Source organism: Paramormyrops kingsleyae, chromosome 3, assembly GCF_048594095.1.
Source record: "Paramormyrops kingsleyae isolate MSU_618 chromosome 3, PKINGS_0.4, whole genome shotgun sequence".
NCBI lineage: Eukaryota > Metazoa > Chordata > Actinopteri > Osteoglossiformes > Mormyridae > Paramormyrops > Paramormyrops kingsleyae.
Genome location: NC_132799.1, coordinates 25,995,960 through 26,010,478, shown reverse-complemented (window position 1 = coordinate 26,010,478; position 14,519 = coordinate 25,995,960). Strand labels below are relative to the sequence as shown.

The 14,519-nt window shown below is 48.3% G+C and overlaps 1 protein-coding gene across 1 annotated transcript; it reads left to right on the top strand.

Moving 5' to 3' along the window:
* Positions 1-8,826: 8,826 nt before the first annotated feature.
* On the top strand, positions 8,827-14,435 carry dld (deltaD). The gene is made up of 14 exons (XM_023838919.2): positions 8,827-8,964; positions 9,704-9,779; positions 9,896-9,975; positions 10,228-10,296; positions 10,391-10,460; positions 10,584-10,684; positions 10,847-10,990; positions 11,098-11,199; positions 11,400-11,590; positions 12,441-12,611; positions 12,736-12,925; positions 13,527-13,664; positions 13,803-13,892; positions 13,975-14,435. The coding sequence occupies exons 1-14, from the start codon at positions 8,926-8,928 to the stop codon at positions 14,038-14,040; spliced, it is 1,527 nt and encodes a 508-aa protein (XP_023694687.1). The 5' UTR covers positions 8,827-8,925; the 3' UTR covers positions 14,041-14,435.
* Positions 14,436-14,519: the final 84 nt, after the last annotated feature.

The following is a 14,519-nucleotide window of genomic DNA, read 5'->3' as shown; positions in this document are numbered from 1 at the left end:
CTTAATCGGCAGTGACCCAGAAGGGAGACCTAGGGTAGACTGGGTATACACCGGCTGGAATAGACTGAGAGAAGTCTGAGGATAGACCGGGAGTAGACTGAGGGTAGACCAGGAGTACACTGAGGGTAGACCAGGAGTACACTGTGTGTAGATGGGGGTACATTGGGGATACACCATTAGTAGACTGTGTGTAGACTGGAGATAGACCAGGGATAGATTGTGTGTAGAAGGGGGGTAGACTGGGTGTAGGCTATGTGTAGACTGGGGGTGGACCGGGGTTTGACTGTATGTACACTGAGGATGACTGGGGGTAGACTGTGTGTAGACTGGGGGTGATTGGGGGTGACTGGGTTCTCAAAGTCATGGAAAGTATCCTGCCATTGTTGACTCACTGTGTGTGAGAGTGTTACCAGTGATAGTGAGTCTTGGTCGGCTCCCTCACGCACGTCCACATCTCAGCAGTACCTTGGTCGGCTCCCTCACACACGTCCACATCTCAGCAGTACCTTGGTCGGCTCCCTCACGCACGTCCACATCTCAGCAGTACGTTGGTCGGCTTCCTCACATGGGGCTCCATCACTGCCCAATGCCTTGGTAACAGGGCATTATGCACCATCCACTTTTGTCCTGTGATAATGTGCCTCCATTTCTTCCCCAAGCTAATCACCTTTGAGACTGACTGTTCCATCATTTACTATTTGATACCTACCACACTTTTACCCATAACTGGAAAGTTTTAAGCCACCCCACCCATAAAATTACTTATGTTACAGGCCTCAGTTTCCCGGGGGGGTTTTAAGTAGGACATAACGGAAATGACAGGGAAGGTAGGACCTGGACGGCTCCCCCAGAAGACATACAGGGGCTGTTAATTGTACCTAGGAACAGAAAAAATAGTAACACTAAACCAAGTAGATATTAACAAATGGAAACTTCAAGGAAGCCAGGGGCAAATTTATGACTAAACCCAAGGCTGGACAAAAGGCCAAACTACCCCGAATGCAGAAACAAAAGGTGGAGAAGCCAAACGAATGTCTCCTGCAAGCCTGCTTATGAAAAATGAAAACGAAAAAGCAAGCACAAAACAAAGGACAGTAACAATGTCAGGATAAACGTCCAGAAATGAATACTCACCACCGAAAATGGACAAGAGCACAGCAAAACATGAGTAGGAGGAGGTCAGGGCCGGGGGGCGAACGATCAGACAATAGCAAAACACCTTCAAAGGATGAAGAACTGAAAAGGTGCCATTCTCTATAAGAACAGTCACTTTGCTTTTTACTTTCTTCAACTATACATCTGTAAAACAAAAACAACCTGTAAAAATATTTACGTTACTCGTGAAGTAACAACACTACAAGTTGCACAAATATACAAATATCTATCTAGAAATATATAAATATATATCCACTGAGGGGTTCTGGAACCAACCCCTAGTCAAACAGGGTACAAGGCCGGGGTACGCCCCGGACGGGACACCAGTCCATGACGGGGCGCAAGGCCGGGGTACGCCCCGGACGGGACGCCAGTCCATGACGGGGCGCAAGGCCGGGGTACGCCCCGGACGGGACGCCAGTCCATTTCAGGTTCATATATGCACTGGCAATCATGCACTATGGGCAATTAGCCTTACTGCATGATTTCGGACTGCAGGAGGAAACTCAACACATACAGAGAGTAGGTGGGATCTGAACATGCACACTGCACACATGATGGAGTGATGTGCAGCTCTGTGGGCACTGTGCCTGTGAACGGGAGGTCACTGGTTCAAAACCCTTGGCTGGCAGAGTGACTTTACCATGACACACTTGAGCAAATCCCTTTACACTGAAAACTCCAGGGACTGTCTGACCCTGTTCTCTGATCTTCATTTGTATGTCGCTTTGGACAAAGTGCATCTGATACATAAATCTAATATAACAACACTCATACTGCTAATTTCTGGCAAAAAGGCTGGTGTGATTTGAAAAGAAAAAGTAAAAAATGCCATTTCTGAATTGTGCTTTACTCCCTTAAAATAGGATCTAAGGCTACCATCAAACCACATCCACTTTCATTTTGCAGGCATGATTTTTGGTTTCGACAGCTTCCACCCCAAGAGTTCTAGCCGTTCCCCTTCCGAATAAATCTGCATAATTTATCCCAGATTATCTGTAATTTATGCAGGCCTCTCCCCTCCACTTGTTAGACCACATGCTGTCAGGGCAGCTAATATAACTGCTTTGACACCACCGCGATCTTTGTGTCTCCCTGTGTGTCCCCAAAACGTTTACTCCTTTTCAGGGATTTTACTTGAACTCCGGAGCATTCTGCTCTCGTAAAAATATTAGCGACACAGCAGGTAGACTCTCCAAGCACAAACAGAACAATTCCATTGCCAGACCAATTCAAAGCCGTTTTAACAGTGCAGATAACACCACACAGACACAAACAGGATAAAGACTTTCGGTCCGTGCTTCTTTCATTGGTTAAGACAGGAAGCCACATCATCTTCTCGAAGCCAGAGGCAGCGTCCGACTATGCAGGACAATGTAGGAGCGATTTCCACCCCTTGCACTGACAGGGATGCAGTGGGGAGGGCGGACAATGGCAGGGGTCTGATTCAGTGTAGCGTGTTTTGTGCTGGTACACGCCAGAGTGGACTGTAACAGAATAGGAATGAAATGCATCGGGATGCCTATTGTCGGGGAAACAAGGCAACAGGGAAACTGAGAACCGCCACTGGAGTCACTGAAAGGTGGAGCAGGAGAGGAAAGACCATCAGCGAGGCATCTCCATTGTAGCAGGACAGAGCACTGCTCACAAAAGCCCAAAGATGCCTTTGAAGGCTCACTGTTGACAAATCACTGATTGTTTTCCTGAGTAATCAAACTGAGGGCCTTATGTTCAAAGCCTCAGAGAAGCAAAGTAAGCAGGTTTTAAAGGTCTAAATAAAATAAGAGGTGTTATAGGATATAGGAACATTACGGTAAATTTGCCTGTCACCTGAGGACACGTTCCTGAATGGACGTTCTTTGCAGGTTTTGAATCGCCGAGCGCAGACTTGTTGTTTCTTGCCTGCCATGTGGGACACCGTGCTTCGGCTGAGGCGGCACCGGTCCCGTCCAACACAGGGCGATGAAGACACAAGACTGAGCAACTGGGAGCAGTAAGGATATAACGAACAGTAAACCAGGGTCTTACAGGGAGTCTTCAGTCACACCGTAGTGTTAGAAGGACTGTACCTGCACAGAGGAGGCACTACAGAAACAGCCCCTGGGGAAATTGGGCCCACCGATTGGTTTGAGGCTGAAGCTCTACAGCTGATAGACTATATATAACTACTATAGAAACTTTTGAGCAGTTTCCATGATGCTACATGTATCCTGCTTCGTCCCACGTTAACGTTCTGTGTTCACTGACCTCGGATCAGAGTGCGAGTTACTGGTTACCTGCTTACTTGTTGACACTCAGTCGCACCACAGCACCCCCATGAGGAAGCTCCAGTTATCCAAAAAGCACAGGCCAGAACGGGAGGAATTCCTCGATTTACCAGGGACCAATACGTCAGTCGGCGGAATCTCACCTCCTGCCCGGTCAGGGACTGACAGTTTGTCGATACAGACGCCTTTCGATCCGTGTCAAACGCGGCTTATGGGCGTTTTTGGCCTGATCACCGGGGCGGTGATCTATACTGCTGGTGTGAATGTGGGCCACCGGTAATGAGCAAAGTCAAGCCGTCATACACATAGACGCCAGACAGTTTGTGGTGTTTAGTGCATTTACCCCAACAGCTTACAGATCACCGTTTTCATGATGCAGGATCCAAGTTCCATGTCAATGCTGCATTTTAGGGTGCAGTGCATGGCTCAGTGAGTTAGGACTTTGCACCTGTGATCAGAAGGTTGCCAGTTCAGATCCCAGACTCGCCCGAGTAATTTCACCGTTGGACCCTTGAGCGTAGGCCTCTAACCTCTGAAGTACTCCAGGGACTGTCTGACCCTCCCTTCTCAAAAATGTAGGTCGCTTAGGAATAATGCGTCTTCCGAGTAAATGTAAATAAAGCATGTAAATTGAGATTTAAGTACCATATTTCTTTGTATTACTGTATATTCACACACCTTCTCATTCTTCTTGTACAATCTCCGGGTAGGACTGAGACCCTGCTGTGACCGTACCCCTAGCAAAGGACCCAGACGCTCCACTCTGACAAGCAGTGACTGGGAGATAAGAACCACTATGCTGATCTTCCTAAAAAGAGAGAGGAACAGACAGAGCCTGACTGAGGACGATTTGACTATTGAAGGACCGTAAGCCCCACCTGAAACGTCTATTAATTAAACGAAACGTCACTGAGACAATGGGCGATGCTGAGCAAAGGAACGTAGCCTGATTATCTTCACTGCAATACTGTCATTCTTACTGCCAGATAAAGGTCTTGCAGCCACCATCCTGAGCCACGGGGTAGCAGACCTGCAGATCTCAGCAGAAGACCAGCGTCAGCCAGTCATCAAGCTTGGCGGCTGGCCCGCTGATGTCGCACCCTAAGGGGACAGCCATCACAGCTCCCCCTGGAGGACGATCAGGGAGATGACGACGGTGACATATGACACTCGATGCATGAAGACGGGAAGGAGTCAGACAGACCTCCAGTTCAAGATTAAAAACCACTATTATTCATGGATTCATTCACCCATTCAGTCAGTCCTCAGTACTCTACATTTATCCTCCATTCATTCACTCACTCACACTTTGCTACTCATGCAGGTGAAACTAATGCTGAAGTCCAATTTGCTTTGAATTCATGCTAGAATGTAAAACAAAATCACCTGCCAAGACTCGGCCATTTTGGATTTCTCTAGAAAGATTAGGCCTGTTAGGGGAAAAACACAGCAAGTAAATGGCAGCAGACCTGCCTCAAGAGGCCGATCGTTTTAGAAACAGGAATGTCAAGGCCTATCAGCACAGGACAGCTCTGTACTGACAGCAATGTGGAGATTTTGTGAAGCACCTTAGCAGCACTGACAAGGAAGGAAACACTTAAGAGTTTTTCAAGCAAGTCTTTTGTGGGTTTAATTCTACAGTGGAACTGCGAAGACAGACACCATTCTGTCCCTCCAACAATAAACCACATTAAAATGGCTTTAAAGATCATGCAGAATTTCCGGGAGAAATACCCTCCGGGATTCTTGCTTATTTTCTTAATGCATAGAAAAGCATAAACAGGCCATTTTCATGGCAAAACAAAAGACTACCCACCATAATTAATGACAAAAAGGACCTTTGATAATTTCCCCTCCCGCCCATTCCTCCGAAGGGGCGGCACTGAAGGGCTTTCAGATAGTCCTTTCTGAAGGAATTCATCTCCGCGCTGAGAGGCGCCCTTAGACAACAGCCCAGAGTGTGTGTGTTTTTTTTCCTGAGGTGTCACAATGGACTTCCCAGCACTCAGAGAAAAGGCTCTGAATGGAGAGAGCAAATTCAATGGCACTCCTTCCTTGCTGGCCACAATCAGTCACAATAATAAGCTCCTTTCTTGGTGCTTGGGTGTGTATGTGTGTGTCCATGTGTGTGTGCGCGTGCGTGCAGTAATATTTCAATGCAACATAGAACCATCCCCCCCCCCCCCCGTCCTGCACGCACGCACCAATAAAAATAACGCACTATAACTTTTACTAAGAATTCAAAGTTGAGGTTTTGGGGATGTGGGGGTGGGCTGGATAATTAGTAAGGCCTCCACACCCCCCACAGGCGTGAGCTCCCATCTTGCGACACTCCACCGAGGTCTATTGTCATCCCACACAGCAGAGCACTGGGAGTCTGAAGGCCTCAGTACTGCCCCAATGCGGAGACTGGGCCCGGTCACCAGGAGAGGGACATTTGCTCAAAGTCACGGACATTACAGCCTAACCACCCCCCACACACACACACACTAAAGCTCTAGACCAGAGGTATCAAACTGAAGTCCTGGGGGGCCGCAGCCCTGTGTAGCTTAGTTCTTTCCCTGTTCCACCATAAATGATTCAGCTTAAGAGCTGTGTGGTAATTAGCACAAGGAGCTGAATCAGGTGTGTTAAACGAGGGGAAACCCAAAAATGTGCAACTCGCCAGTGAGCAGCATCTAAAATTTAATTTTATCCTGTTGCTATTCTTCTTTAATCACATTAGCCTTTATATAGATTTGAAAATGGCAATATCTAAAAAAAAAAAAAAAGCATTTAAAACATGTTTACTATACATGAAGTTTAGATAAGTTTAGGAGGGCGTTTCAAGCTGGTAGCCCTTCGTATGGCTCAGTACCCGTGACATAGCTCTCAGTTTCAAAGAGGTTGGTGACCCCTGCACTAGACAGTCTGTCTCACTCCCCCCAGACACTAAAGCCCTAGACAGTCTGTCTCACTCCCCCCACACACTAAAGCTCTAGACAGTCTGTCTCACTCCCACCACAGACTAAAGCTCTAGACAGTCTGTCTCACTCCCCCCACACACTAAAGCTCTAGACAGTCTGTCTCACTCCCCCCACACACTAAAGCTCTAGACAGTCTGTCTCACTCCCCCCACACACTAAAGCTCTAGACAGTCTGTCTCACTCCCTCCACACACTAAAGCGCTAGACAGTCTGTCTCACTCCCCCACACACTAAAGCTCTAGACAGTCTGTCTCACTCCCCCCACACACTAAAGCTCTAGACAGTCTGTCTCACTCCCCCCACACACTAAAGCTCTAGACAGTCTGTCTCACTCCCCCCACACACTAAAGCTCTAGACAGTCTGTCTCACTCCCTCCACACACTAAAGCTCTAGACAGTCTGTCTCATTCTCCACAAATGCACCCTGATACAGGAAAAAATACATACACTGGTGTGGAAAAAATCTATTTCAAAATGTTTGCAGCCACTGATTATCCACCCAGACCTGCACATTACAAGCCTGACAGCAAAACATCTGCATGGTGTGAGAATATTCCTGCTCTGGGCCTCTTTTCTTCCATTTGCCTGTGGAGGTAAATTGGGAGACATGAGGAGACTCAGGCCACAGAAACCAAACCAGCAGGCTCACATCCAGCTCACATCCAGCTGCCCTGCACGCATTCTGTATGGCTCTGTGCTAAATTCAAAACACTTCCACTGGATTCAACTAAATAAAAATAAAATACTCCCAAACACCAAGGAAATATTCATTATCGAGCAGTGAGCTGTCAGCTTCATCGGACATCAACACTTGAATTGAGCTGTTTAAAAAAACATTTCTACATGTATTACCCACAAACATCACCTTTCCCTGTATATACAGAGTAGATTTCTAAATGTAGATTCTGGAAAGAAGCAGTGAGATCTATTTTGTTCGATTCATGCATATTTTCAGACATAATGAAAAATAAAGGAATTATTTTAATGAAACAGGGTAACAACATGACTTCCATATGTCAGCTGAAGATATTCTGCGTGACCACTGACTGCTCTCATTTCAGAAAGATGACATTCCTCATTAAAACAATAGAACGTCCCCATACATGTAACCTTACATTAAAAAATAAAAACCTATTTCAAAATACCACAAATAGCACAAGGATAAATATATAAAACCGTGTACAAAGTGTCAGTGAAGTACTTTTGCATATCATGCAGATACCCACCTCCCCGCTTCCAAAATGAAGCAGCACCTGAAAACTTTGGACACTGTAGCGTATAAAACCACCAGAAATGTGACTGTCTCTGAGATGCTGGAACCACCACGTCTAGCACTAACAATCATAGCACGTTCAAACTCACTTGGATCGGTTAGCTGTAAGTGAACTTCTTCACCCTGCCCGTGCGCTTTAAGAATTTGGCTGCAGCCGCATAATTCATACCCAATAAATTTGCAATTAACTATTTATAGAAGCGATTCTCAAAATTTGATCAAAGATCCTAATCAGATTTTTTCCAAAATCAGAGGTGTGGAACAATTTAAAATAGCACAGCATTTCAAGAGCTTCGATGAATTAATAATTTTCACTATAGACATCAATATATAAAAAAATAATGGAAAGTTTTAACGCTCGGTGATCGTTTCAAAATCTGTGTCTGAAATTTTGTTTACATTTTTACGTTAACCATTTTGATTCATAACGTCCATTATCGGCTGGGTCCGCATTCGGACCGCGGTCCGGACGTTAAGAACCGCTGGTTATACAGTTTATGCAATATAACACCAATACAACAGCGACCTCTAGTGTACCACTGCGAAATTGAACATTTAAATACCAAGAACAGTGGAGACAGGAAATTGAAAATTAATGTAATTTAAGTTGTACATCGTTTTGAAGTTACACGATTGGGAGATGGGTGCATAGATTGTTAAAGACTATCGTGTTAAAACGTTGAAAATAAAATCTACATTGTATGACATTCATGAGTACCCATCAATCATAAACACATGATCAATCCTTTATGTGCCATTTACACGGATACGAGGACAGGTACACTGGAATTCTCTTCGCCTGCCCCATCTGGCTCTCCATAGCTGGGGGGGGGGTCACAGCTTAAATGTGATATTGTGATATCAGCATCGCAATCGCAAGTGAACAAGACCACAGTCGCCAGATACAAGTCACGAAGCATAAAAAGAGAGATACTTAAGATATGTATTCTAAAGTGCAGCTGAAAGCAAACTGCCGACTGGAAATACGTGCATAACACAAACGTTAAACAACACGCAAAATTAAGCGTCACACTGAATCCACCGGCCGCGTTAACCTGCCTTTACACGTTTTTGCGTCGAACCCTGCAGATCAGCAGACAACCTGCAGCGGCGAGCTTTGCGCTGCGTTCCAGCGTTAATGCAGTTCATGAATAGCGCCGCTGCGCCGTGTGCTCAGCCGTGCGCATGCGTATATGAAAAGACCTTGGACGCCGAGTCTTCCTAGGGGCGCTTAGATCGTGGAAGTTAAAGACGTGCGGCCGAGATGCACCGCTGGAGCCGTCTGTGCCGCTCGCTGGCCAAGGTAACCGCCAGAGTTACAGGACGACAGCCTTAGCCCCAACCAGCCTGGCGCGCAAAGATGCCGAAGCTAACTGTTTTTGCGCTTTTAAAGCGGAGCGCAGTGACCTGTTTTGAAGGCCTAGCTCATTAGCTGACATGCTAGCTGCTAATGCGCGTCGCTTTTACCCACAACATGCTATATGGAGATATTCTGGCAGCCGGGTTTCACATGCAAGAAAGGGGAAATGTTGCCATCGTTATGTGGCTCGTTAACCGGCTGTAGATACTGACAGGTTCGGCTGGGGGCGCCGGACTCCGCTGGAAGCGGCTACATTTGCTAACTGGTTAAGCTGCTGGGAGCCCTTGCAGACTGCATGGATGGTCAGTCAAGCAGGCGCCTTTGATACCCCCCAGTGTGATAGAAATGCATATGAACAGTGCAGCTGAGTTACTCCTAAGTACAGCATGTGTATCAGTCAGCTTGTGCCGCCCTGCTAACCGCCACTGGGCGCAGTGGTTAGTTACCTTGCGATTATATTCATGTACTGGGTTACCAGACTCTGGCAGCGCTCAGGACTTTGCTGGTCTTCGTTTTCTTAGGTAAAATAGCCAGCTCCAACATACTACTGAGGACATTTAGGCTTTCAGACCCCGTTTAATTAGTGTTTTCTGTATATTAGTCTCCATTCACGGTTTCCCGTGTATAATGATGATTGATTTTCACCCTCCGCTCCTCCTCCAAATCTTCACTGTTAATTAAGCGGGGTCACCAACTCCCGTGTAAGCTGCATGGAGCCACCGCGCTGTCTGTGAGGACCTACGCGGACAAGTCTCCAAGTGAGCGCCTCTTTCTCTGCCGCCGTCACTGTGTCTCGCCCCTTCAGCTGCCCACTGAAACTTTACACCCGTGGTTCAGATCTGGCTCTCAGCTTCTCTCTGGTCTCCCCTTGCAGTCGATGCTGACGTCACGGTGGTGGGCTCGGGGCCCGGCGGGTACGTTGCTGCCATCAAAGCCGCACAGCTTGGCTTCAAGGTAACGTGGCCCCTGGCTGAATTTGGCACCACGTTAAAGCAGCCAATTCCCACAGTCTTCCTGGAGGCCACCAGCCAATCCTTGTATTCATTTCATTCCAAAATTCAGATTTAAGAGAACCTGACTCCTGATTGGCTGCATGAGGTGTGTTGGGATGGAGGAAGCAAGCGGATTGGCTAGTGTTCTCCCAAAAGACTGCTGGGAGCCATGGTGTTAGAGCACCATATCATACAAACATATGTTTTATTTTAGACGGTGTGTGTGGAAAAAAATGCCACCCTTGGAGGAACGTGCTTGAACGTTGGCTGTATCCCTTCAAAGGTAGAGTGAACGCACTGATCTTCAGTCTCTCCCTTTAAAGTTGTCATGGGAACCTCTCCGTGAGTTTGACATTCGTTCACGGTTTGTTTTCCAGGCTTTGCTGAACAACTCGTACCTGTATCATTTGGCACATGGAAAAGATTTTGAAAGCAGGGGCATTGAGAGTAAGTAGAAAGTTTTGGAAGGTTGAGTTTTTTCTGTGAAAACGCAGAAACTGTGGGCTAACACTTTCCAAGGAAAAAAAAAGGAAAGTGAGACTGAAATGCTCCTTCTCTGCTGTGGCACAGTCTCAGGAATCAAATTAAACCTGGAGAAAATGATGCTGCAGAAGAGCGGGGCAGTCAAGGCGCTGACGGGAGGAATCGGACATCTCTTTAAGCAGAACAAGGCGAGTCACAAATGCCTGCGAGTCTTGTGGCTGTAATGGTGACTAGCGACTGAGACATGACAGCCTGTTTCCTGCAGGGTTTCAGGGACAGTTGATCTGCTCTGATTGGGTGTCACTCCTCTGTGTGTTTAGTTCTGTGCTCTCATAGGCTCCTGTTTCCAGGTCACACATGTGAATGGTTTTGGGAAGATAACAGGCAAGAACCAGGTGACTGCAGCAATCGGCGACGGCACTGAGCAGGTCATCAACACCAAGAACATCCTGATTGCTACTGGCTCAGAGGTCACACCATTTCCCGGGATCGAGGTTCGAAACTCTGGCTGGTTAGAAGTTGCTGATCCCAATCCTGCACCCGGGTGGGTGTTTGACACTGAGTTTGCTGTGCTACATACCCTGACCCGATATTCCCACAGATTGATGAGGAGACCGTAGTTTCTTCTACTGGAGCACTCTCCCTTACAAAGGTTCCAGAGAAGTTGATCGTGATTGGCGCTGGAGTCATTGGGGTTGAACTGGTACGTGACATTTTCCAGTTACTGCTTCAAAACCGTCACATGTATGGATAAGCCTAGTAATTCGCCCACACTGGGGACTCGTCGTTTCGTTCTCAGTAACCAGGGTGGCGGCTCAAACAAGTAGAACCGCTGAAGACTAACAAACAGAAAGCCTATGGTGCTGAGGCGTGAGAGCGACCTCTAATGGCCGGCTTTTCCAGGGGTCCGTCTGGCAGCGCTTGGGCTCCCAGGTGACGGCTGTGGAGTTCCTGGGTCACGTGGGTGGCATGGGCATCGACATGGAGATCTCCAAGAACTTCCAGCGCATCCTGCAGAAGCAGGGCATGAAGTTCAAACTGGGCACCAAGGTGATGGGTGCCACCAAGAGGCCAGACGGACAGATAGATGTGACGTAAGTCCTTCCTCTGTTCCCCTTATGGATCCAGGTCGCTGAGGCCTTGATGTCTCCTATTCCAGCTCACATCGAGCAGACGTGCTGCTCTCTGGCTCTGTGGGCCATGCTGGATATTTGTTCCAGTGGATCTCCTTGACCTCCACAGAAACTTTGTTTTTGTGTGTCTAAATTATTTGTGAATTGTGGCTTATTTCCCAAAGACACCACGATGGAGCGTCGTAATGCAGGAAATGGAATAGCCTGGATACTCCCATATAGGAATATTTAGTAAGCGCTTGTGCAGTGTTTATAGTGGTAAATCAGACAGACGGGGTGGGGGGGCTGTTTTCTCTGATGGGCCTTAGTGTCTGCAGGTGTTTACGTTACCTTCCTGTTGTTACCAGGTGATTTTTACATCTAGAGCTGTGGTTCTCAAACTATGGGAAGCTCCCTCTAGTGGTATGCAAAGGTATCCCCTTTTATGGAATCTGGCATAATGGTGCTGTGTGCGGAGTCCAATATTTTGTAAGCTGGCACACAGTGTAAAAAGTTCATGAACTGCTAATCTAGAGCACTAGGTGAATTCAGGTCCTGTCCTGATTATACCTTCACTACAGCAGCTATGAGATCCAGTGAAGCATGTGGCAGCCTGAATTCAGGGGTCTCCACAGGCGGGAGAAATTAAGCTTTCGGGGCCATAGTGGTTGTGACATCATTGCCATCGATGGGACTGAGACCACCCAGGAATCCCGCCCCCTGCTGGCTCAGAAGCCTAATTTCCCCCATCGCTGTCTGTATCGGCTGCAGCCTGTAGTGAAATAGATTGCTGCGGGACACGCAGTAATGAATGTGGGAACTTCCTGCCCAGCATGGAGGCGGCGGCCGGGGGGAAGAGCGAGACACTCACCTGCGACGTCCTGCTGGTCTGCATCGGCCGCCGGCCCTTCACCCAGAACCTGGGCCTGGAGAACGTGGGCGTGGAGCTGGACAACCGCGGCCGGATCCCCATCGACAGCCGCTTCCAGACCAAAGTGCCCAGGTATTCCTCAGCACAAGCCCCTCCCCCTAACCCCACGCACAGCGTCGCCGAAAGGCTCATTCACCTGGCAGCTTGGGAAGCAGCCACGCCTTTGATCGATGTCGCCCCCCGGTGGTGTCTGCAGCATCTACGCCATCGGGGACGTGGTGGCCGGCCCCATGCTGGCCCACAAGGCCGAAGACGAGGGCATCATCTGCGTGGAGGGCATGGCAGGCGGTGCCGTCCACATTGACTACAACTGCGTGCCCTCCGTCATCTACACCCACCCCGAAGTGGCCTGGGTGGGCAAGACTGAGGAGCAGCTGAAGGAGGAGGTGGGCATGGGGGAGGGGCTGGATGGCGATCAGAACCTCCACGGCATCAGTGTGATTACACCTGCTTTGCACATTAGGGCGGGCTGGGGTTCGACTGCTAGACGCTGACTCTGTTCCATTTAAACCACAAGCACACATACTACACACTTGAGACATATGTTGATGTAAGACACAAAGAGCTCAAGTGTCTGAAAACAATGGGACACACTACAGCTGTGTTGTCATCTGTGCTGCAGTGACTCATTATGCGCATTTAAATTGAAACTTCTTAGGAGGCATGTTGCGCTCTGATAGGCTGACTGATTTCCTCGTGTTCGATGTAAACATTAGCCATCATATATGCTTAACCGAAGGCTGTTTCCGTGTGGAATGTGTGAATAAAGTGCACATTAAGCATGCTGCATTTCGCTTGTGAGGAACGGGACACCCTTGGACAAAAATCAGCCATAGGTGGCCCTATGGAAGAGAGAAACAATTTATGCTCAGGCACAAATTTGCAGGGAACGTTGAGCTATTTGTGTCACACAAGGTATTTCACTGATGCTTTCGGTCCTTTAACAACGTGATTGCTACATGATGTTCCTCCTCTCCCGTCCGACAGGGTGTCCCATTCAAGGTCGGCAAATTCCCGTTTGCCGCAAACAGCCGAGCCAAGACTAACGCGGACACAGAGGGTCTGGTGAAGATCCTCAGCCACAAGGAGACGGACCGGATGCTGGGAGCCCACATCCTCGGATCGGTGAGTCGCGATCATCGATAACCACTAGGCGGAATAACCAGTCTGTCTGGGGTGTACAAATGGAAACGGAGTAGATTTTCACTCAGGGTGGGAATGTCAGTGAGTGCCAGTGAAGTACCGTGCCTGTTCTGTGGACAGGGCGCTGGCGAGATGATCAACGAGGCCGCCCTCGCTATGGAGTACGGCGCCTCGTGCGAAGACGTCGCCCGCGTCTGCCACGCTCACCCCGTAAGTCACCACAGCGACTCCGCTCCGCTCCTCAGTGCGGCCGTCGGCCACGCCTAATCCCGGCTCTCTCCCGTGCTTCCAGACGGTGTCGGAGGCCTTCCGGGAAGCCAACCTGGCCGCCTCCTTCGGGAAAGCCATCAACTTCTAAACTCAGCACCAAGTCCGCCGGAATTTGCCGCTTGTGGATTTCCATACGTCCCGCCCAGCCATCATCATGGATATGTTGAATCAACAGCGGTTTAGATTATTTAAGTCCTTAACGGGGGTCTGGGTCTTGGAAAACCACTGACTGTAGATCCATATCTATGTATTGCAGCATGTCGCTGCAGATAGAATTTAAAAAAAGCACCTTTTTCATGTTAAGGAAGAATTTCCCTCTCTGATGGTGACTCCATCTGTATTACGTGCGAATACATAAAGTAACACCGGAAATGTGACACTGGAGTGCGCGCAGTGCTGGTTTTGATGTACCTTTTACGCTCGGGTTCCAGGCAGCGCTCACACTGAAGCACTACAGCAATAAACGTGCTAAAGTAACCCAGGGAGCTTTGTTAGTTTGGGAGCTTTTGTGATGATTGGTGACCACTGGGGGGCAGCACAACACTGGCTAATATGACCTTTAGCTGT

What these genes read in the sequence shown, in the direction of transcription:
- dld (XM_023838919.2), top strand. Translation starts at nt 8,926, where the DNA reads ATGCACCGCTGGAGCCGTCTGTGCCGCTCGCTGGCCAAG. An exon ending in ATCTCTTTAAGCAGAACAAG is followed by an intron (nt 10,685 to 10,846) that starts GCGAGTCACAAA and finishes TCCTGTTTCCAG; the next exon opens with GTCACACATGTGAATGGTTT. An exon ending in GCGTCTGCCACGCTCACCCC is followed by an intron (nt 13,893 to 13,974) that starts GTAAGTCACCAC and finishes CCGTGCTTCCAG; the next exon opens with ACGGTGTCGGAGGCCTTCCG.